This window comes from Diabrotica virgifera, chromosome 7, assembly GCF_917563875.1.
Source record: "Diabrotica virgifera virgifera chromosome 7, PGI_DIABVI_V3a".
Classification (NCBI taxonomy): domain Eukaryota; kingdom Metazoa; phylum Arthropoda; class Insecta; order Coleoptera; family Chrysomelidae; genus Diabrotica; species Diabrotica virgifera.
Window position 1 is genome coordinate 230,344,913 of NC_065449.1, and position 25,474 is coordinate 230,370,386.

General features: G+C 33.1%; 1 protein-coding gene across 2 annotated transcripts in view; it reads left to right on the forward strand.

Moving 5' to 3' along the window:
- Positions 1-25,474, forward strand: part of LOC114344080 (nucleoprotein TPR) — a 77,946-nt gene that overhangs the window by 21,808 nt on the left and 30,664 nt on the right. For both annotated transcript variants that reach the window (XM_028294935.2, XM_028294943.2), the window contains exons 6-7: positions 1,236-2,068; positions 10,397-10,563. In XM_028294935.2, the coding sequence (XP_028150736.1) occupies positions 1,236-2,068; positions 10,397-10,563 (1,000 nt within the window). The remainder of the gene's footprint in view (positions 1-1,235; positions 2,069-10,396; positions 10,564-25,474) is intronic.

The following is a 25,474-nucleotide window of genomic DNA, read 5'->3' on the forward strand; positions in this document are numbered from 1 at the left end:
GTATCTTTCCATTAAAAACTAGAAAAAAAATAAAGCTTCAGTATGTAATTTTGACAATGAAACGTGAGATTAAAATGTCAATAAAAAAGTTATTGTATAATTTTTGTTTTGTTTCTAAAAGATATTTGAAGAACTGATGTGTCAAAAACTTTACGATTTTCTTTTTTATATCCTGTCTCTTAGTGTTATCTTACTCCAAATTTTTTTGCCCCTTCGATTTGCCCTTCCTGTCTATTTTTTTCACCATTATTATTTTTCCTTTCTTTTTTCCTTTCTCCCCCTCTCTCTCTCTCTCTCTCTCTCTCTCTCTCTTTTTTTTTTCATGGCGCTATATAGTCCATGTGGAGTCCAGCATCCGCCTCATAAGTATCTCTTTTCCTGGCTGCTCTCCTCCAGTTATCCTCCATCTCTCTGTTTGTCCCTATCATATATATTTTTCTTAGTTCTTTCTGCGTTTTAAATAATATGGAACTTGCACATTTTTTTTATTACATAATAATGTTCAGTTGTGTATAAAAATGAGATTTCCAAAATGTTACACTTCAAAAACTCATAATAACTTAGAAGTACAAATTTAAAGTCTTCTGTATTTTAAAATAGTTCAAACGACCCGTGACGTCACACAGTTTAACTATATGGTTCCGTTTATGGTTATAATTAGGTATATTCTTCTTCTTCTTTAGTTTATTGGCCTCCACCTACTTAGGTACACCTCGTCACGGAATAAAGGAAAAATATCGTATGTCATTGTAATGATATATACCAGTTTGTTGACATTGGAGTTTGATATAGTTATTGAAGGAAAGGAAAGAAGGTTTACTGCGGAAAATAAAACCATTTTGTAAAAGTACAAGTTTTCTATGAATAGTTCAAACGATCAAAAACACTTGTAACGTCACATAACTGTATTTTCTACTGATGTTTATAACGTCTAATTTAAAATTCTGTTTACTTTGTTGGAAGAATGTAAACATATAAACGGATGACGTCACGACGCGTTTTGAGCTGGCTGGTATAATTTGAATTTTTAATCCTCTTTAGGGGCCAAACGAAAGCCAAACAAAACTTTTTTATCTTTGATACATGTTTTAAATTATGTTCTGTTGTGATTTATAACATTTTTTTCGAATTTAAAATTTTATGCAAGTTCCCTATTTTATATATTGCTAGATAAGCTTATAAAATTTCAATATTTTGACGTTGCACAGATAATGATTATACAATATTTTTATTAGATTACGGGACGAAGTATCTAACCTACAGTCACAAGTTACACAACTCACTAATACCGTAGATCAACAAAGTGCCGAAATAATTAGGTTCAAGGAAGAAACTCGTGGCCTTACTGAGGAAACGGCCGCTAAAGATACCACTATTAACGAGCTAAAGAATAATATGGCCCAAGTTAGAAAGATAGCTAAAAAGTACAAGATTCAATGCGAAGACCAAACTAAAGAAATAAGCGCGCTGAAACAGCAAAATGAACAGCACGAATCTGATCAAGTGAGCAGTGCTGAAAAGCAAGAACTGTTGGAAAGCCAGCGTTCAGAATTAGAAGAAAAGATAAATGAATTAGAAAGAAACCATAAAGAGACTGTTGACCAGTTAAATCAAGAAGTTTCTTCTACAACGGAGCAAATAGAGAATTACCGAAAGGAAATTGATACTCTGAAGCAAACCAGTCAAGAGAAGGAAGAAAGATTTAAGGCGCTGTTTAAGAACGCCAAGGAAAGGATCGTGAGTTTAACAGAACAGAACAACAACTTGAAGGAAGAAGTTAATAGACCGGGAAGATCAGACGGAGCTGAAAAGGAAAGCGAAGACTCTGCTAAAGTTGATGAATTGCTCGAGAAAATAGCTTTGCTGGAAAGAGAGAGGGACGATATTCTTGAAGAAAAACAACAGGAACAAGATAAGCATACAACAGAAGTTGAAAGTCTTAACCAAAGGATATCGCAGTTGCAGAGGCAATTGGGCCTTCAACAAGGATCAAAACCTAGCACTAGTTCAAGTACCACTGAAAAGTCTTCCACTGAACGGCCAACTGCTGATATTAAACCAATGGCAGGTAAGCAATCGTTTTATTTTAATTCAGAGACACACCACTAAACTACATATACAGTGATGAGTGCACTAATAACCGGCAAAATAACGCAAAAGATGGAAAACATAATGCGTTAAGAAATAAAAAGAGATGAAATTAGTAGAGGTGGGAAATTATCAATAAAAACCTATAAAATATACATTTTATTGATAGTTTCACACCTTTAGACGTATCGGAGGAGTTTGACAACTGCCGCTATGACAGGAGAATTTTATAAAATGTTTGACAGTTTGACTCCGATATGTCTAAAGGTGTGAAACTATCAATATAATGTATATTTTATAAGTTTCTATTGATAATTGTCCACCTCTACTAGTTTCATCTCTTTTTATTTCACAACATATTATGTTTTCCGTCGTTTGCGTTATTTTGCCAGTTATTAGCGCACTTATCACTGTATATGCATCACTTTGCACCACCACCAACATACAATTTCAAAAAAGGTAACTATGTTCAACTGCATTATCTGATATACAACAGTAATTGGCAAGAATGTATCAATTCAAATTCAAATAATCCAGAAATATGTGTCAATCAATTTTATAATACTCTTTATCATATACTAGATCAATGCATTCCACATAAAAAGGTAAGCCAATCAAGGAAATATCCTTTTTGGTAGATAGAACAATCTGGTTCAAAAGAATTGATTAAAAAAATTAAATTAAAAAATAAATTTTTTAAGAAAACAAAAAAAGACGACACATATTTACAAAAGTTTTATGAAGTTAGGAAAGATGTTATAGTATATTATTCAACGAGCATGTAATAGCCATTTCATGCAAGTAGAATACTATACTTTTTCTACGACCTTATTTATTTTAATTAGTAAAAAAATATAATTATCAACTACTCGAGATTAAAATTATAATTTACAAAAATAAATTTTGTTTACCAATAGTACACGGCTGAATACCTAATTGGTTGCTTACTATTAATTAGCAATGCTGTCTTTATATGTACCTATTGTAAAAGACACAACAAGAAATAAATAGTCAATTCAAGTTATATTCATTTCCGAAAAATTATAAGTATAAATGTATACCTCCTGTCACTGTAATAAACAGGAAATGGCTATTGTCGATGGACGTATTTAAAAAGTTATAATGCACATTTATATTTAACTATATATAATATAAGAATATTACTATATTATAATATGTTATACTTAAAATATATATCACAAGATAACTTTATAAAATAAACAAAATATAAATTTTAAATTCCAATAAACACAGCAAATACGCTAACGTCACTGTCATTGAAAATGGTAAACGTCAAAATTCATAATAGTAAACAAAGTATAAAAGTAAAAAATATACGGACGCATTGTTACAGTTAAAAAACCTTTAAAAAATTGTCGAAGTTAATTATTGATATAAATAATTACAATAATTATTTTGAAAAAGGGGTTCGAGGCAGGTTTTGTTTATATTTGATTCAGAGTTGGACCACCATCTCCATATAGCTATTTCAGCATCCTTATGCGTCTTCAGTGAAGCTCAGAAGTCACAACTCTGCAATAATAGCAATAATTATTTTGTTAAATAAACAAGTAATTTTATTGTAAGTAAATTTATTTGCAGTTTATATAAGACTAATATTAAAAGTGATATTCGCCACTTGAACCTAACTTCAGCCCGTGAGTAATGACCCGTGAGTAACTTCAGCCCGTGAGTAATGAACTATTACTCACCGTGAGTAATGAACTATTAGTCACGGGTAAAGTAATAGGTGTTATTATCTATGAAAAAATAGCGAATAATGAGCACATTACTAAACGGTCGTAGAAAAAAAAACTTATTAAAAAATTTTATAGGGAATATATTCAAAATATTGAAGGTAATATAAATAATAGTCCTAAAGAGTTTTGGCAGTACCTAAAAGGGAAAAGATCAAATTCAACACTTGCATATAAATATAAACATGAAGATGAATGTTACGAATCTGAAAGTGATATAGCAAATGAAGAGTACAGGGGAAAAACAAGGAATGTCCCTTTTTCATTAATTTTGGCTTTTCTCGCCATGTGGTAGCAAAAATTGAGTACTATCGGCTAGGCCAGGGGTCACCAATTCACCAATCCGGGGTCCGGATTTATGCTGCCCGTTTCTGGCTGTTCTGATTCGGTTTCTTTGCGGATTCTTGTTAAAAAATATCCCCTGTAAACAAATCAGAAGGGTGCCGGGCGAAATTTTTGGGCAGAAATTGTTTAACAATTTTTTTAACAAATTCAAAACACCACCTTTTTGCCCCCGAAAATATGTTTTTAGCATTTTAAACAAAAAATATCAGTCACTTTATTAAATTATTAAAGAGGTTTCAAGCATCGCAAATACATATTTTTGCATTTTTCAGATTTTAAATCGCTTATAACTCAAAAACTATCAACTTTTCAGAAATATGACAAGAGACCTTTTTTGTTTACAATTACCCAAGAAACCTAAAAATACATTTTTCGAGGCAAAAAAGTAATTTTGAATCAAGTTTTTAGACATTTTCAATTTTGTAGAAAGGAGACCCAGGAATTTAAAATAAATAATCATAGTAGAAAATGCTAATTAACATGTTATCTTTTCTACATTAGTTTCAATGCAAGGTGTTTGTTGCAAACTTATTAAATCTGAAAATTATTTTAATTAAATGCACATCTGAAAAGTACTAGACCAGGGCGCATCTGTAAAAATATTAGTACATTTGGACGTTGAGAGGTGACTCAAATTTTTTTGCAGAAATTTCTTGAAAATAAGTCAAATAATAATATTTGAGTTATCCTCCCTCTCAAAAAGGTCCGGAACATTGTTTAAATAATCAAAATGTCATAAAATTAAGGAAAAATTCGATTTTTTTTCTTGGTTTTTTGATTATAACTTTAAAAGTTTTCATTTTCGAGAAATGTTGTACTGACATAAAAGTTGCGTAATTAAATTTCCTACAATATAGAATTGGTTAAAAATTTAAAAAATAGTCACCCTTGTTGCAAAATAGCAATAATCGTGAAAAAAACGTACAAAAACAAGTATTCGTATTTTACGTTTTTCAACCATTTCTACTACACTTAGGACCTTCATATTTCATTCTGAAAAACTTTATGATATAGTAAAACAATACTGTAAATCATTCATTAAGATCGGTTCAATAGATTTTGCAAAATAAATTTTGCAATCCAGCTTTCGTAAAAAATATTCATTTTTTCAAAATGTTACAGGACTGAAAATAAAGCAGATAGCAAGTTGAAAATTTTTTTGCATATAGAAGTGCATTGTACCTTTCATTCGCAATTTTGCAAAATTAAAATCGATTAACACCACGGCGTCAGGAATTTTTTTAAAATAAACATTAATTATTGGTGCTACGCGCAGGACAGCGGATAGTTTGCTCTGATTGGGCATTCCAATGACCTTTGATAATGATTGATAAATTTTAATTTTTATTACATTTCGATATAAATACATAAATTTGTTTATTGCAAAATAAAAACACATACTCTATCCTTTGAAATAACACTTTTATTAGCAAAAACTTTCTTTGTTCATATATTTTAACTTAAATAATAAAAGTTTATTATTTTTAAACATATGCAATTGTTTAAACAATATTTCACAAACAATAATAAAATTAGTTTGATTTTTGTGGAATTAAAATATTAAAATACAACAAAATATAGAGTAAGAAAGTAATATATTAGATAAAGATTGGAAGAAATTTTGGCGGAAATCAACTTGTGTGAATCTAACACCGCTGTCCTGCGCGTAGCACCAAAAATTATTGTTTATTTCAAAAATTTTCTGACGCCGTGGTAATTAATCGATTTTAATTTTGAAAATTGCAAATGAAAGGTACAGTACACTCCTATAAGCAAAAAAATTTTTAACTTGCTATCTGCTTTATTTTCAGTCCTGTAACATTTTGAAAAAATGAATTTTTTTTGCGAAAGCTGGATTGCAAAATTTATTTTGCAAAATCTATTAAACCGATCTTAAATAAATTTACAGTATTGTTTTACTGTATCATAAAGTTTTTCTGGGTGAAATATAAAGGTCCTAAGTGTAGCATAAATGGTTGAAAAACGTAAAATGCGAATACTTGTTTTTGTATGGTTTTTTTCGCAATTATTGCTATTTTGCAACTAGGGCGACTATTTTTTAAATTTTTAACCAATTTTATATTGTAGGAAATTTAAATACACAACTTTTATGTCAGTACAACTTTTCTCGGAAATGAATACTTTTAAAGTTATAATCAAAAAACGAAGAAAAAAATCGAATTTTTCCTTCAATTTTTGACATTTTGATTATTTAAACAATGTTCCGGACCTTTTTGAGAGGGAGGATAACTCAAATATTATTATTTGATTTATTTTCAAGCAATTTCTGCAAAAAAATTTGAGTCACCTTTCAACGTCCATGTCAAAACAGATCCGCCCTGGACTATACTCCTACTTAACATATATAGTAGAGAGGAAATGAATACAAAAAAATGCACATGACAATTTTATATTACAGTGTACTTAATTTCAAAATTAATTATTAGTAAGTATAACAATAAGGGAACTCTTTACAAAATTAAATTATCAGAGAGAAAAATGACTTTTTTATGTACAACCTGTCTCTGAAGTGAGTTTAGTGCAACTGAGTGTCATTAGGGAGTTGAGATATTCATCTGTTAAGTGAGATCTCTACTGATTTTTAATGAAGTTCATTCTTGATAAAGCTGCTTCGCACACATAAAGTTGAGCCAAACATAGTACACAATTAAATGGCCAAACATTTTCAAAATCGTTAAACACTAGGAATATTCTGAATTTATTTACGGTCCGCACAAAACTAGCGCACGGTCCGGATGCGGACCACGGTCCGCTAATTGGTGACCCCTGGGCTAGGCTATCGATTTCAGACAATAAACATAAAGATCAGTCTATATAAATTTTTTTAAAAATTTTATCGATTCGAATGATTAAGATTGTCCGCACGCCACTGAACAAAAATAAGGAATGTTAGCAGTTTTTTGGTGCATCATTAAATTAATAGGTTAATATAGATTCATAATATATTAAGATTATAGAATAAAAATTGCTAGAATTCTGCTAAGAACCTTCTAAGTAGTTTTTGGGTATCATAAGAATTAAACCTTTATTGGCGTTTATCTCAACATGTATAAAATGTGACATTCCTTGTTTTTTCCCTGTACTCTTCAAATGCTTTTGCACGTTATTTTGAATCTATAAATTCCAACACTAATCCAATAATAACAGACTCCTACAAGGAATATGGACTATGTGTTGATTGTATAACTCTAGAAGAAATCAATATTGCAATTAATTCTTTAAAAAGTAGTGCAGCTATAGGTTTGGATGGGACTTCTTACCTGTTTAAGGCGTATTCGGAAGTCCTGTTCCATCCCCTACAAATGATATTTAATAAATGTTTGGAGACAAGCACGTTTCCGGATGCGCTTAAAGCAGGTAGAATAACTCCTATCCACAAATCTGGAAATACGAGTTTAATATCAAATCATCGTCCTATAACAGTATTGCCTTCTCTTTCAAAAATGTTAGAAAAAATTATGTACAATAGACTGTATACTCATGTTTCAAAAACTTTAATGGAAGAACAACATGGTTTCATAAACAAAAATTCAACTCGAACAAATCTGTGCATTTTCAGTCACTATATTCAGCCCTATTCTGTAACTTTTAACAAATCGAATAGAAATGACCAAGTCGAATCGTAATTACCCAAAATCGGAATGTTTGATATCTACCGCGTCATTTTTGTGTTTGGATTGGTATTCTGTAACTCATATCGTAATCGAAATCTCTGACTTCTATTTCACGCGGTTCTGAGGTGGTGGCAACCGCGCATTAACCAGCGAAATTAGTGTTCTGTGACCTGTTTGTTACTTGAAATATGACACTGTTGCCATATCCTCAATGTTTTCATACTTTCTTCATACTATCCTCAAAGATTTGAAAAGTAAATAAAATATTAATGTAAATACTGGATGCAAAAAGCTCAAAAAAGGATAAATGGTTTTAAATTAGAGTTAATTAAAATTGATATAAAAAAGAAGATAAACTGATAAATAAAAAGATAAGTGAAGATAAGAAGTATAAATGCTTTTAAATCAAAGATATTTAAATTGATGTTATTAATTCATTATTATTAATACTTTATTTAAAATTGATATTACTAATAATATGCAATCTTTAAGATTTGATTCCATTTGAAATAACTGCTAAACAACTTTTCCCAAAAATAGCATCTTTTCTATAATTTGTTCAGACTATGAGCGTTGACTAATAAATATACAAGTATACTGGTATAATATACAAATATATATATTTATCAATCAACGCATAAGAAGTCTATTGTATATTGTATGCTATTCTCGTACATTATACATGCATTATCTATACCATTGATTGAAATTGTACAAGAAATGAAAGCAAAAAAAGTATGGCAACACTGCGAGCGGCAAACATTCACATGTCATATAGCAAATAAATAAGGTTACGTCCAATTCATACTCCTACAACATGTCTAAATTAAATATATAATTATCTAAACAAATACAACCACAGACTAAAAATTAAGCAGCTAAAAAAGGTACAAATAATACAAATAATTATAAATAAGTAGTTATCAATTATTTTTATATATAAAATATAAACGTCAAAACAAAACAATGCGCTTGCGTCAACCACAATTCCGATAATCGAAATCTCATCCCGACAGGGTAAATGCTGTTGAAGTGATTTCTATTCACTATTACGATTGTAGAGATTTCGAAGTAGTTATGGAATACGGATTTGGACTAGTTCTATTCGACTTGGCCACTTCTATTCGATTTTACTGACTTCTATCATCAAAATGAGTTACAGAATAGGCATGATTGCTTCATCCATAAATAATTCTCAAGTTGATGTTATCTTTACTGATTTAGCAAAAGCCTTTGATAGAGTAAATCATTCAGTACTATTAAAAAAACAGGTCATATGCACTTTCTGACAAACTTATAAAATTCTTTGAATCTAACCTTACCAACCGTACTAATGTAGTCAAATTTGGGGACTGCTACTCGGACAGTTTTATAACTGGGTCAGGTGTACCGCAAGGTTCCATCCTTGGGCCTTTACTTTTTCTTATATTCATAAATGACATCACTGATTATATAAAATTTGCCAAGTTTCTTCTATTTGCAGACGATTTAAAATTATTTCTTACGATAAAAAACAAACATGACTATTAATTTACAAGATATTCAAGATATATCCACATTCTGTAAAAATAATGATTTGAACTTAAATGAATCAAAATGTAAACTATTGACTTTTTCTAGAAAGCGAGAAATAATAAGAACAGATTATTTTATTAATGAAGTAAAACTTGAAAGGTTAACAAAAATCAGAGATCTAGGGGTGTTATTCACTAGCACATTCTCCTTTAATGAGCACATTTTCAAACTAACTAATGATTGTTATAGACAGTTAGGCTTTATCCTAAGATCCAGTAAAGAATTTTATTGTGACACTACAATTAAGCTTTTTAATGCATATGTGAGGTCAAGACTAGAATATTGTTGTACCATATGAAGTCCCTCTACCATATCACATAGTGATATGATAGAGAGGATTCAAAAGAAATTTTTAAGGTCTTTATATCTAAAGAAATTTGGGATTTATCCTTTTAAGGTTTCCTATAACTTGCAGAGAATGCTTTTTGACACTGTTATTGAGCGAAAGATGTAGAAATGCCCAATCATTTTCATATTTAATATAGTTTATCAAATCATAGATTCTCCTACGATTTTTTCATTTATAAATTTTAATGTACCAGACCAAAGACTTAAATGTAGACACACTTTATTTAAAACAACTCAAGAATATGCAAACTCCCCCATGGCAAACTGCTTAATGGCAATGAACGATTTTATGAGTGAAGACCTTGACCTATATAATATGAAAAAGAGTACTATGTTACATAAACTGTAATACCCATATTTATTGTTTTAAAGTGTATTTATTTTATTGTATTGTATAAAGTGTATGTTCTTATTTCTTTGTATTGACCAACTGTGTGTTTATAATTGGCATCATTGCTGTAAATGTGCAGTATAAATAAATAAATATAGGGCCTGCTGAAATATAGGTACAAAAGCATGCTCTAACAAGCTGAAAATTTCATGTTAGTATCTTCTGTATATGACAAGTTCTTGAGTTTCTGATCAAACCTTGATCTTTGTCTTGAATTCGAATTTTGTTTAACAAACCAGATAATACATTTTTTTCAGGTCACTCTACAAATACTCAAACACAATCTGTTCCTATACAACCATGGCGAAGTGGTGGGGAACCTCCTTTAGCAAGTATTAGACCAATGTCTGCACAACTACGCACTGGTGTTGTGTTACCAACTAGTCAGAGTCCAAGCGCAGTTATGGTACCACCACAGCAACAGGTATACAGATACACATTTATATAAACTTGCAAGAAAATGTACTGCTTCACTCAATAAACTTGTAAACCACCCAAGCTATTGCCCCTTCATTTTCGCAGGTCGAAAACAAAAATTATACTTTGTAAAAACGTAAATTTTTATTAAAACCATCTAAATTTTTAGTCTCACAAAAAAAAGTTTATTAAATCAAGAACATATACAGTAGCCGCTACGCTACTAGACAAACAAGTACATTTAGATAATATCTAACAATAAAACACTGAAAACGTTTGTTTTCTATACTTCCACAAAATTTATTACAACTATGTGACTACAGCTGTTTCGGCAGAGTGCATTTCTCAAGTGATTTAGATTACTATGGGTTTGCCTTTTTAAAGTCTTTAACTGAAGAGGTTGAGGAGTAAGGAGCTGTTTTGTCTCGAGTTAGTCATTCAGAATTATATCTGTATTTTTCAATTTATTAATTTCCATAGATTCTAATAAAGATAGCTTAAGGCCATTATTTTGAATATGCAGAATTTGAAACTGTTCATTAAAAGAATGATTATGATTTAGAAGGTGAAGTGCCTGTTTTTCTATTGTTGAAAGCCCTTTTGTGTTCTGCTATCCGTTTGTCAAAGGTTCTACCAGTTTGACCTATGTAAGTTTTCGGACAGTCACCAAAAGTTAGTTTGTAAACACCACTCTGTAGTTGCTTTCCTCTTTCGGCTCTTAATGTTCTTAATATATTTGCTTAAGTTGTTGTTAGTTCTGAAAGCTGGTGTCATTCCTTTCTTTTTTATGTATCTGACTAGTTAGGCCGTACTAAATGTATGTAATAATATAATTTTATAAAATACTATACTCTAATACACTATACTATACTATACTACGGCACTTTCGTTTAGAAATTTTTAACCAGAAATGATTTTCTAAGGCACGTCGAATAATATATCGCTTGTACTATTTTAGTAAGTTTAAAACGGTACTTCCATTTACTACTCAAAAACCATATTTTTGATGTCAAAATTCTCACGTTTTCCGTACAAATTCGCACCCCTAAACAAATACGAAAGTACGCCACTGACAGAGTCGAAATCGGCAAAAAGAAATTGTAAAAAATTCAAAAAGCTCAAGGCCAAATGCACAAACCTCATATTGCCCTCCCACGCCTATACAAAACTCGGACCTCTTAAAAATACGAAAATACGCCAATGACACGGTCGAAATCGGCAAAATCAAATCGCAAAAAATTCATAAAGATTAAGTCCAAAAGTGCAAACCTCATATTGCCCTCCCACGCGTATCCAAAACTCGCACCCTTTAAAAAATCCGAAACCACTTCACTTTCAGAGTTAAAATCGACACAAAAAATTCGCAAAAAATTCAAAAATTTCAAGGCCAAAAGTACATCATATTGCCATCCCCCCATCTATTCAAAACTCGCACTCCTTAAAAAATACGAATGTGCGCCCATGAAAGGGCTAAAATTGGCACAAAAAATTCTCAAAATTTTTTAAAAGTTTAAGTCCAGAAGCACAAACCTTATATTGCTACTTACACACCTATACAAAACTCGCACCCCTTAAAAAATCCGAAACGACGTCACTGACAGGGTTAAAACGGGCACAAAAAATTCGCAAGAAAATTTAAAAAGTTTGTGCAAAAGCACAAATTTCATTTTTTTTTAAATTTCAAGCCTATGCAAAACTCGCACCCCTAAAAAAATCAGCAACCACGCCACTGACAGAGTTAAAATCGACACGATAAATTCACAAAAAATTCAAAAATCTTAAGTCTAAAAGCACCAATCTCATTTTGAGGTTTTGTTGAAAATATCGCCATTTTCCCCTCTTTTTTCTACCCACGGATGCGCCACTCATTGAATCTTGGCTTTTCAGCACAAACCTCATATTACCCTCCCCATATTTATTCAAAACTCGCACCTCTTAAAAAACGAAAGTACGCCCATGACAGGGTTGAAATCGGCACAAAAAATTCTCAAAAATTTTTAAAAGCTTAATTCCAGAAGCACATTCGTCATATTGCTATTTACACATCTATACAAAATCCGCTCCCTTTAAAACATCCGAAAGGACGCCACTGTCAGGTTTAAAATCGACGCAAAAAATTCAAAAAGCTTAAGGCCAAAAGTACAAACCTCATATTGCCATCCCCACACCTATTCAAAACTCGCATCCCTTAAAAAATACGAAAGTACGCCCATTGCATAGCTAAAATCGGCACAAAAAATTCTCAAAAAATTTTAAAAGCTTAAGTCTAGAAGCACAAACCTCATATCGCTACTTACACACCTATACAAACTCGCACCCCTTGAAAAATCCGAAATTAAGCCACTGACAGGGTTAAAACGGGCAGGAAAAAATCGCAATAAATTCAAAAAGCTTTTCCAAAAGCACAAATCTCATTTTTTATTTTTTTTTAATTTCACGCCTGTGCAAAACTCGCACCCCTTAAAAAATCCGTGACCACGCCACTGACAGAGTTTAAATTGACACGAAAAATTCGCAAAAATTTCAAAAAGCTTAAGTCCAACAGCACAAACCTCATATTACCATCCTCATATCTATTTAAAATTCGCACCCCTTAAAAAAAACGAAAGTACGCCCATAACAAGGTTGAAATCGGCACAAAAAATTCTTAAAATTTTTTAAAAGCTTAATTCCAGTAGCACATACCTCATATTGCTAGTTGCACACCTATACAAAAGACGCTCCCCTTTAAAAATCCGAAACGACGCCACTCACAGGGTAAAAACCGGCACGAAGAATTCGCAAAAAATTCAAAAAGCTTGTCCAAAAGCTTGTCTCATTTTGTGTGTGTGTGTTTTTAATTTCACGCTTATGCAAAATTCGCACCTTTAAAAAATTTTAAAAAATGCGCAACCACGCCACTGACAGATTTAAAATAACACTAAAAATTCGCAAAAAATTCAAAAATCTTAAGTCCAAAAGCACCCATCTCATTTTGAAGTTTTGTTGAAAATATCGCCATTTCCCCCCCTTTTTTCCCCATGGATTCGACACTGATTAAAACTTGGTTCTTCGAATCCGCCACATCAAACCATTTACAACAATAAAAGTTTGACCAAAATCGCAGTCATAGCGGCGGAGCTGTCATTTTTTCTGTTTTTTTTTTATTTTTTTTTATTTTAAATTTTTTTTGATACGTCTCATCAAAAATTAAAAATTTCAAAAAACGTATGTTTTTCGTCTCGTCGGTGCGCAAATTTTTATGTCTCGCGAGATTCGATACGTTTCGCCGTAAGGGCGCTACTGGGGCGTGAAGTCAAAAAGTTGACCCCATTTTGGTAGCCACCCCCACCCTTACCGTAGGGGTACGAAAAAAATTGACGTTTTCGTAAGTATGGGAACTGGGAAATATCTGGGCTATGGCGGAAATTTTACAAAAGTTCGAAAACTCTGGGTACACGAGGGACGACATCCTCATTTTTGGCCATTTCATCAAATTTTCACCTTTGCGAATTTTTTGTGCCGCCCATGTTCGATCTACCGGCTCCAGTCGAAAATCACACTTATTCCTAACGCTTAGCGTCAAAACGCGCTAAAATTTTACCGCGTTCGACCACCCCACCCCTCACCCCATGAAAACTCGCTCCCCTTAAAAAAAAAGGAAAGTACACAACATTCCACTAAGAAATTGGAAAAAATTAAAAATGGTTAAGTCCAAAAGCACAACATTCTTCTTTTAAAAGCACCCGATTTACGTCCATCAGAAATTTTTTTTCAACTTTTTTGACCTTTTTGTAAATTTTTTCCTTCAACCCGCAAGTTCGCGATTTTTATGTGACGCCTCTGTTCGAGCTAGCATCCCCGGATCAAAAGTGACACTTATTCCTAATCCTTAGCTTTAAAACCCAATGAAATTTTTTCGCCTTCGACAATCGCACTCCCCACCTCTAAGCAAATCTCGTACCCCTTAAAAAATCCGAAAGCACGCCCCTGACCGAATCGAAATCCCCACCAAAAATCATCAAAAAATTCAAAAAGCTTAACCCGAAAAGCACAAATCTCCAAGCCTCTTACTTCGGGAGCTACAAAAACGGCCCCCATTGGAATTATGTATATAAGGTGAGGCAAATAAAGGGCCTATTAGAAATATCTCGAGAACTAAAGTAAAGAAAATTATGAAAATTGGAATATAGGGGTTTTGAGGTGTGAACTATTTAATGAAAATTTTTGGTCTCTTTGCTACTTCCAGTTATACCGGAAGTTGGTTGTAACTTCGTTTTTTTAAATGGGACACCCTATATATTTTTACATTTTTTGATTCTCCTCGATTTCTTCTTTCTTAAAATATAAGGTTTTGTAATATTATACAGGGTAGATTAAAAGACAATTACGTTATTTTATTAATTTCGTAGCAAAATTCACACCCTGTAGAATTGTAGTAGTTTTACATCAAAAACCTTTTATATGTTCAAATGATTTTTAATATGGTCTACTATGTTACCAATTATTAGTATAGCTAAATTTTTAAGTTTTAGTATACAGGGTGGGTCGAAACTCGGAATGTGTATTTTCTGAGTTTTCTTAAATGGAACACACTATATTTTAGTACTGATTTAAATGGTATTTTATGGTACATTTTAATTTCTTAAGCATTCCCTATACCCAACTGCTTTAATTTGTGCTTAATTGTTAATCGCACCAACAATCTTAACTACGTAGATATTTTGATAGCTCAACCATTATTGGCAATTTTAAGTAGTCTCGATTATTATGTATTTATTTTCGAAAAATTATTTGTGATTGAATATTTTTACGGCCAACCTAATAAAATTTCAGGTATTTTGTGTTGCAATTAATATTTGGCTTGAATCACCAATAACTCACAAATTGAAGCAGTTAGGTATAGGGATTGCTTAAGAAATTAAAAAGTATCCTAAAATAACATTTCATTACAATACTAAAATACAGGGTGTTCCATTTAAGAAAACTCAGAAAACACTCATTCTGAATTTCTACCAACCTTGTATACAAAAAAGGAAAAATTTAACTATACCAATAATTCTTAACATAGACTATATTAAAAATCATTTGAATATAAACCGAGTTTATTATGTTAAACTACTACAATTCTACAGGGTGTGAATTTTGCTACGAAATTCATAAAAAACGTAATTATCTTTTAACCTACCCTGTATAATATTACAAAAACTTATATTTTAAGAAAGAAAAAATCAAGGAGAATCCAAAAATGTAAAAATGTACAGGATGTCCCATTAAAAAAACGAAGTTACAACCAACTTCCGGTATAACCGGAAGTAGCAAAGTGACCAAAATATTTTCATTAAATAGTTCACACCTCAAAACCCCTGTATTCCGATTTTCATAATTTTCTTACCTTGAGTTCTCGAGATATTTCTAATACGCCCTTTATCTGCCTCACCCTGTATAGAGATAGAGATTAGGCAGTTTTAAATGCATGTAGTATACTTACTATACCAAAATATTGCACTTTCGGTTAGAACTTTTTAACCAGAAATGATTTAAAAACCAACAGTATACATTTGTCCTCATCTTGCTATAGAACGTCGAATAATATATCGCTTATACTATTTCTGTGACTTTAAAAGTTACCTTTTAGGCGCGTCGAATAATATGTCGCCTGTACTATTTTGGCGACTTTAAACAGTACTTCCGGTTGTATTTCTAAATCCGTTACTCCGAGTTAAATTACATTTTTATAAAAACTGAAATAAATCAAAACACCCTGTATTTAGGTATAGGGAAACAAATCGCAAAAAATTCAAAAACTTAGGTCCAAAAGCTCAAATCTCATATTGCCCTCCCACACCTATAAAAACTCGCACCCCTTAAAAAATACTAATTTGCGCCCCTGACATGGTTAAAATCGGCACAAAATAATAGCAATAAATTTAAAAATCTTATTCCAAAAGTACAAATGTCATATTGCCACCCCCACACTTATACAAAACTCGCACCCCTTATAAAATCCAAAACCACGCCCATGACAGGTTTGAAATCGGAACAAAAACAAATCGCCAAAAATTCAAAAAACTTAAATCCAAAAGCTTAGCCTCATATAGCCCTCCCACACCTATACAAAACTCGCTCCCCATAAAAAATACGAACGTACGCTCCTGACAGGGTTGAAATCGTCACAAAAAATTCTCAAAAAATTTAAAAAGCTTATATCCAAAAGCACCATCCTCATATTGCCCCCCACGCCTATTCAAAACTCGCACCCCTTAAAAAATACGAAAGTACGCCCCTGACAGAGTTGAAATCGGCAAAAAAAAATCGCAAAAAATTTAAACAGCTAACATCAAAAGTACAAACCTTATATGGCCATTCTCACACCTATACAAAACTCGCACCCCTTAAAAAATACGAATGTACACCCATGACAGGGATGAAATCGGCATAAGCAATTCTCAAAAAATTCAAAAAGTCTAAGTCCAGGAGCACAAACTTCATATTGCCGCCCTTAAACACCTATACAAAACTCGCAACCCTTAAAAAATACGAAAGTACGCCCCTGATAGGATTGGAATCGGCACGAAAAAATCGCAAAAAATTCAAAAAGCTCAATCCCAAAAACAAAAACCTCATTTTGTGTTTCTTTTTAATATTTCAGCCCTATGCAAAACTTGTACCCCTTAAAAAATTCGAAATCACGCCACTGTCAGGGTTAAAATTGACACGAAAAATTTGCAAAAAATTCAAAAATCTTAAGTCCAAAAGCACAAACCTTATGTTTTGGTTTTTGTTGAAAATATCCCTATTTTTGCCCCCTTTTTTCTTCCCATTGATACGCCTCTGATTCAAACTTAGTTTTTTGAATCCGCTAACATCAAACCACTTACAACGGTAAAAGTTTGGTCAAAATCGAAGCCGTAGGGACTGAGCTATGTCAGTTTTTCTGTTTTTTTCATTTTTTTTTACTTTTTAATTTTTTTTCAAAATTTTTTATCTAAAATTGAAAATTTCGAAAAACCTATGATTTTCGTCTCGACGATGCCCAAATTTTGATGCCTCGCGCGACTCACTATGTTACGGCTTAAGTACGCTACTGGGCCGCGAAGTTAAAAAGTTGACCCCTTTTTGGTAGGATCCCCCACCCTTACTCTAGGGGTTGGAACGCGGTTTATGGTTGCTTTGCATGTAAAAACTGTGAAATATTTTGGCCATTTCGGAAATTTTGCAAACATTTAAAAACTCCGGGTACTTTGAGGGGTGAGTTTGTCATTTTTGGCCATTTCTTCAAATTTCCCCTTTGCGAAATTTTTGTGTCGCCCCTGTTCGAGCTATCCGTTCCAGTCGAAAATCACAATTATTCCTAACGCTTAGCGTCAAAACGCGCTACAACTTTATCGTTTTCGACCAACCCACCCCGTACCGCTATGATAAACTCGCTCCCCTTAAAAAAAAAGAAAGTACGCCCCTGGAAGGGATAAACTTTGCACGAGAAAATTGCAAGAAATTTAGAAAGCTTAAGTTCAAAGGCACAACATTCTTCTTTTAAAACCACCCGATTTACGTCCATCTGAAATTTTTTTTCAACTTTTTTGCCCTTTTTTTCATTTTTTTCCTTCAACCCGCAAGTTTGCGATTTTTTTGTGACGCCCCTGTTCGAGGTAGTATCCCCGGGTCAAAAGTGACATTTATTCCTAACCCTTAGCTTTAAAACCCAACGAAATTTTTTCGCCTTTGACAATCGCACCCCCCTCCCCTAAGTAAAACTCGTACCCCTTAAAAAATCTGAAAGCACGCCTCTGACCGAATCGAAATCCGCACCAAAAATCATCAAAAAATTCAAAAAGCTTAACCCGAAAAGCACAAATCTCACCATCTCGTACTTCCGGAGCTTCAAAAACGCCCACTTGTGAATTATGTATATAGACTATTTTTGTTGTTATCTTGCCAGTATATGTGATAGAGCAGAAGGTACTGGGTTCTTTCTGTTGTGGTGGATAGACTAATTTCAGGGCTTTCTTATGGACTTTTGGTTTAAAATTTTGTTGTTTGTTCGTTATAGCCATCGTTTACTGCTATTTGTTTAATGATGTTCAGTTCTATCTCGCAGTTATTTTTTGACATGGGAATTTCTGTCAGTCTATGTACCATGCTATGGTAGGCTGCTAATTTGTGTTGCGTAGGATGGGATGATGAATTGATGATATTCTCCGTATATCATAAACCTACCCATACTGACACAACTACACAATTTTTGGTGTGTAAATAAAGTTTTTTTAATCAGAGCAACAATAGCATTAATTAATGTATTTTTTGTATGGAAAAACAATTATTTTGAATAGTTTCATGACAGTCACATGACAAGACAGACATCAAAGTCACATGGAAAACAGGCCAGATTAGCCCAAGCCTTGAAATTAGGTACCCGTCTGTCTACTAGCGTAGCGCTTACTGTATACAATAATTTGCCAATGAAAACCACAGCTTATGGGCCATTCCACGAATATACGACTGTAGTAATTATTCCAATAAACAACAATGTAATTTGCAATTTACTTTCGTTCTTCTTATTTTGCACAGTATAAATATTATATATAAATAAATATTATATATGTTCGTGGAATAAGGTATAGCAGTTTAATTGTAGAGATTTTAATAGTACTTAACTAATAAAAATTGGTTACTAAGAAAAGTTTAGTATTGTTATTTTAACGACTAATTTGTAGAGATGTTGAAAAAGTATCTATTCGTTACAAAGTACTTGTTACTTACGAATACCGAAAGTAACGATTACTATAGAGAGAGGCAAATTGTTACTTTGATTACTCTGATTACTTTGTTAATTCGTACCAATTGTATCAGAGCGAGTCACGACTATAGGGCTTTTCATTTAGTCATTAGTTTCGATCTCCTGTCATATGTTGTATAATCTGTGTATAATATTAATATACACGAATTATACGACATATTATGACACATGCTCGAAACAAATGACTGTGAATGAAAAGCCTTGTGATATCGAATATCGTTATCGGTATGCTAGGGCAGTCAATGAGGGTATTTGGCTCCGAATTCCATCCTACTACATCGATTTAATTGATATTTTCACAGTAAGTAGGGAATATCTCAAGAAACAAAGTCTACCCTATGCCGATGTGCGCTTTTATCTTGGGGGTGGTTCCCACCCCTTCTTAAGGGGGAAAAATATTTTGGTTAAAATAGCCACGGAAGAGGCTAGAGAACCTAATTTTAAGCAAAAATTGTTCTATAATTATTTTTTGAAAACTCAAATACTTTTTGAGTTATTCGTGGTTGAAAATTGGCTATTTTCATTGAAAAATGACACCTTTCGGACGGATTTTTGCGAATACCTTAAAAACTATGCATCTAACAAAAAAACTATATAAAATATTTCTGTAGGTTATAAAAAAACAAAGAGACACTTGCCTTCATAAATCTTCTAGTTAAAATACAAAGAGGGATATGGTAGGTAAGAAGAGTTTGTTTTTTTGCTGCATGCTCAAATCGGTGTATTCAACTTGAAATAACAGAGAAACTGTCGATTTTAGGTGTATAATGATACTAATAACTTTTGTAGTGCTTGAAAAGACCTTTAAAATGAGCAATACTAAATGTCGATTACATTCAAACTAAGCGAGATATTCTGCAAAAAAGTTGATGACTAATGTATTTTAAGAAGAAATGAGAAGTATATTTAATCCCTCATCCATCAGAATTAAAATACATCGTTTTCCTTCTACAATACTTTTTATTATAGTGTTATTTTTATGTTGAAAAAGTTGGACTGGATTAAAATGAATGGTTTTTGAAAAAAATAAGATCAAATTATAGAGCGCATTTTTAAATTTTCTTAAAAATCTTCCTTTTCCTCCATGTAACTCAAAAATGACAAGAGAAAAGAAAAAAAGATACCACACAAAAATGTAGGGCTTTTTCAGATAAAAATTTCCTTTTTATTTTTTATTACTGTATCTGTTATCAATTTCAAGTTACATGAAGAAAAAGGAAGATTTTTAAGAAAATTTAAAAATGCACTCTTTAATTTGATCTTATTTTTTTTCAAAAACCGTTCATTTTAAACCCGTCCAACTTTTTGAATATAGAAATAACACTATAATAAAAGGTATTGTGGAAGGAAAACGATGCATTTAGATTTTGGTGGATGGGGGTTAAAATTACTTCTCATTTTTTTCTTAAAATACATTAGTTATCAATTTTGTTTGCAGCATATCTCGCTTAGTTTTAATGTAATGGACCTTTAATATAGCTCATTTTAAAGGTCTTTTCAAGCACTACAAAATTTTTTTGTAGCATTATACACCTAAAATCGACCGTTTCTCAGTTATTTCAAGTTGAATACACCAATTTGAGAATGTACCAAAAAACAAACTATTTTCACCTACCATATCTCTTTTTGTATTACACTCTGGGCCACCTTAAAAATGGGTCATTTTTGATGTCTTATATCTCCTAAACCTGTTGTCCGATTTAAGTGATTTTTTCAACACGTTATAGCCTAATTTCTTGACAATATCGTTATAATAATATTGTTGCCAAACAGGTAAATTTTAATTGCATACCGGGTGTACCAATCAAACACTGATTTTTTCTTAAAGTTTGCATCACCCTGTGAAATATTCTAGCATTTATAAAATATTAAAATTAAAACCTAACTATAGCCCCATGTTTTCTCAGTATTCTGTTTTTTGATTCATTCGCTTATGTTGGATAATAAAAAAGTTAGGTAGTCAAACAACTAGCCATGTTTTTCATTAATACAGACGATTTACCTCACCAGCAAAATTAACCCCGCCACCCCGTACGCTCGATTTATCCAGAACTACGGTACAAAATGCCATCGGACGATTTCGGGAGACAGGATCGTACAACCGCAGGCGAGGACCAAGGCCGACAACGATGCACTTCAGTTCGAGATGACCGCTTCATTGCCACCACAGTATTAGAAATCGCTTTTGCACCGCTCCTGAAGCTCGTAGGTCTCTTTTTGAGGTGAGAAACGTTAGTGTGAGTAGACAAACGATTAGAAGAAGACTGTCAGAAATAAACTTGAGGGCTTTCCGTCGATTCCGTCCAGCTCGCGCACCACAACTGCTCCCACAACACCGTAGGGCTAGACTTCATTTTGCGCGAGAATATGCTAACTAGACTATGGCGGAACGGAAGAATATACTGTTCTCAGATGAGAGCAGAATAGCCCTTAAAGGTCCAGATGGACGCCAACGTGTCTATAGGCGTCAAAATGAAAGGTTTGCTCCATGCGCTATAACCGAAACAGTGGCTTACCGAGGAGGGTCAATAATGATTTGGGGAGGTATTTCTTACGAAGCGCGTACTGATCTTGTTGTGTTCGGTAGAGGCAGTGTGAATGCCCAAGTATACGTGCAAGAAGTTCTCCAGGACCATGTCATGCCTTTTGCACCATTCATTGGTGATAACTTCAGACTAATGCATGACAATGCACGTTGCCATACAGCAAGATCTACCCGTGAGTACCTTACTGAAGTCGGGATTCAAGTTCTACCATGGCCAGCACACAGTCCCGATCTTAACCCAATTGAGCATATCTGGGACAACCTCAAAAGACGGGTAAGAGCGAGAGTACCAGCCCCTGCATCCCTTGAAGAGCTGAAGACAACTGCGGTAAAACCGGCTCCAAGAAGTCCTAAGGGTTAGAATCGGCAACACTCATATTGATACCCAATTTTTTTTTCAATTAGACTTTTATTTTCAATATATTTTTCATTTGAATTTTCTTCGATTTTTTTCATTGGATTTTTGCTGTAACAAACGGCTTTTTTCAAAAAAATTATTATTTCTCTTCCGCGGAGGCAGTTTTCATCGTATCCTTCATAAATGTGGTCCAAGGTTAAAAATTTCTGCAAATTGAAAGAAATACAAGGTGGGCGGTTAGTTTTGTAGGTGAGTTTATTTATTACTTTAAAACCGGTTGAGACATGCACATGAAATTTGGTGGGTTTTAAGATGTAGTTATTGTACATTTTTTTGGCATACAATTAAACATTTAATATTCTCCATTGGCGCCCATACGGGTAATATGAGCCATCATATTACCCGTATGGGCGCCAATGGTGAAAATTAAATTCTTAATTGTATGTCAAAAAATATGCAATAACTACGTCATAAAATCCACTAAATTGCATTTGCATACCTCAACCGATTTTAAAGTAATAAATAAATCGTCAGTTTGTCAAAAAAGTTTCAACACCCCCTATCTCGGAAACGAAGCATTTGCGGACATAAGTTTATACAGCAAACTGTCATTGTTTTTCATGCAGAATTACCCCTTAAAATTTTCCAAAATTTTTTAAAAACACCCTGTATTGATAAAAAACATGTCTAGTTGTTAAAGCACCTAACTTTTTTATTATCCAACATAAGCGAATCAATCAAAAAACAAAATGTTGAGAAAGCATGAGGCTATAGTTAGGTTTTAATTTCAGTATTCTACAAATGCTAGAATATTCCACAGGGTGATGCAAACTTTAAGAAAAAAACACAGTTTGATTCGTACACCCGGTATGCAATGAAAATCTATCTGTTTAGCAACAATATTATTATAACGATATTGTCAAGGAATAAGGCTATAACATATTAAAAAATCACTTAAATATCGGACAACAGGTTTAGGAGAAATCAGACATCAAAAATGACCTATTTTTAATGTGGCCCGTTAATTTTGGCCCAGAGTGTATAACTAGAAGATTTATGAAGGCAAGTGTCTCTTTGTTTTTTTATAACCTACAAAAATGTTTAATATACCTTTTTTGGTTAGGTGCATAGTTTTTAAGGTATTCTCAAAAAACCGTTCGAAAAGGTATTATGTTTCAATGAATATGGCCAATTTTCAACCACGAATATCTCCAAAAAGTATTGAGTTTTCAAAAAAAAATTATAGAACAGTTTTTGCTTAGAATTAGGTTCTCTAGCGAATTCCTTGGTAATTTTAACCAAAAATTTTTCCACCCCTAAGGAGGGGTGGGAACCACCCAAGATAAAAGCACACATCGGCATAGACTTTGAATTAGGAGATAAGTAGAGACTAGGCCCAAAATTTCATTAAAATCCATGCAGTAGGATAGAATTCGGAGGTAATATCCTATTCTTGCTCCCATTGACTGGCGTATGAAGCGTTTTAAGGGTGTGAGAGTGAGGTGAAGGTAGAAGATGAAACAGAGGGAGGTATAATGGTATACTTACGTAAAATATGTAATGTATGTCATTAACAAAGATCGAATGCGAGAACCCTATATTTTTATCTAGATCTACGCCATTTGCTGATGTAGATTAGATAGATCTTGTTATATCAAAATACCTACACAAAATACCTACCTACTGAGAAATACGATTCTCGATATGATTACCGGTACTCAAATACAAAAGTAATCATAGATATCAAAGTAACGAATACTGTAAATGATTACTTTATCCAAAAGTAACGATTTGTAATGAATACTCGAAAGTAACTATAGTCAACATCACTACTATTTTGGTAGAAAAGAAAACTTCTTTCGGCATCATAAACTTTGTCTGCCTAACTATGTCCTTCCATTCAAAACTCTCTCCATTGACTTACATTCATAGTTTTCAGGTCATCTTCCATAAGTCATCCAACCATCTCATTCTGGGCCTTCCTTTTTTTCGTCTTCCTATCGGCTTCCATTGTAATATTTTCTTTGTTGTTTCTGTAACTTCTTGTCTCTGGACATGTCCCTGCCATGGCAGTCTTTGACTTTCCACAAATCTTACAATATCGTACCCTTCATTTAATTCATTAATTTCATCGTTTCTCCTGAGTCTCCATACGCCGTCTTCCTCTTGCTTCTTCTTCTTAAGGTGCCGAGACCGCTTGTCGATTGTTGGCTCTCATGTTGCCCAGCATATTAACAGCCATTGCCTTATTTACAGCCGCACGAAATAGTTCAGTGCTAGTTTTCCCAAACCATTGGCATAGGTTTTAAGCAAAGAAGTTGTACGGCGGCCCACACTTCTTTTTCCCATTATTTTACCTTGCATGACAAGGTGAAGAATGTCATATTTTTCTGGGTGACACATTATATCGCCAAAGTATTCCAATTTGCGCCTTTTAACTGTGTTCACTACTTCGCAACTTTTATTCAAATGCTGCAAAACCCTTTCGTTTGTGACTCTTTCTACCCAACTGATCTTCAGAATATGGCGGTAGACCCACATCTCAAATGCCTCTAGGTTTTTTAAAAGCGATTCTGTCAGGGTCCATGCTTCCACCCCGTAAAGTAGTACTGGAAATATATAACATCAAACCATTCTTATGCGAAGTTCCAAATTTAGATCATGACCGTACAGGATTTTCTTAAATTTCATAAAACTTGTTCTTGCTTTAGCAATTCTACTTTTTTTTTCTGTACTAGGGTTCCAGCTTTCATTAATATGATTTCCCAGATATACAAGATTACTTACTCATTCAATTGAGTCATTACTGTTTGTTACGTTATAGTTATTATTATTTACGGTTGCCTGTTTACTAATAACCATAAACTTTGTTTTTCTTGCGTTGAGTTTGAGTCCATAAATCACGCAGAACGCCACCGTTCGGTTCAATAACGCTTGAAGATATGCCCTCTTTTGCGTCTTCCAACACTTCATTTAAGATTGTTTCAGTGTAAAGATTAAACAACATTGGTGACAATATACAGCCTTGTCGAACTCCACGCTTGATTTTTACTTCTTCAGAGCACTGACTCCTAACTCTAACACATGCAGCCTGGCCCAGACCGGTAGTCTTGAGAATATGTAACATTTTTTCATGGCGAACTTTATCAAAGGCCTTTTCAAAATCAATCGCGCACATGAAAACGTCATGATTTACATCTCTGCATCTTTGAATTAGAACTTGGGTTGCAAATAGT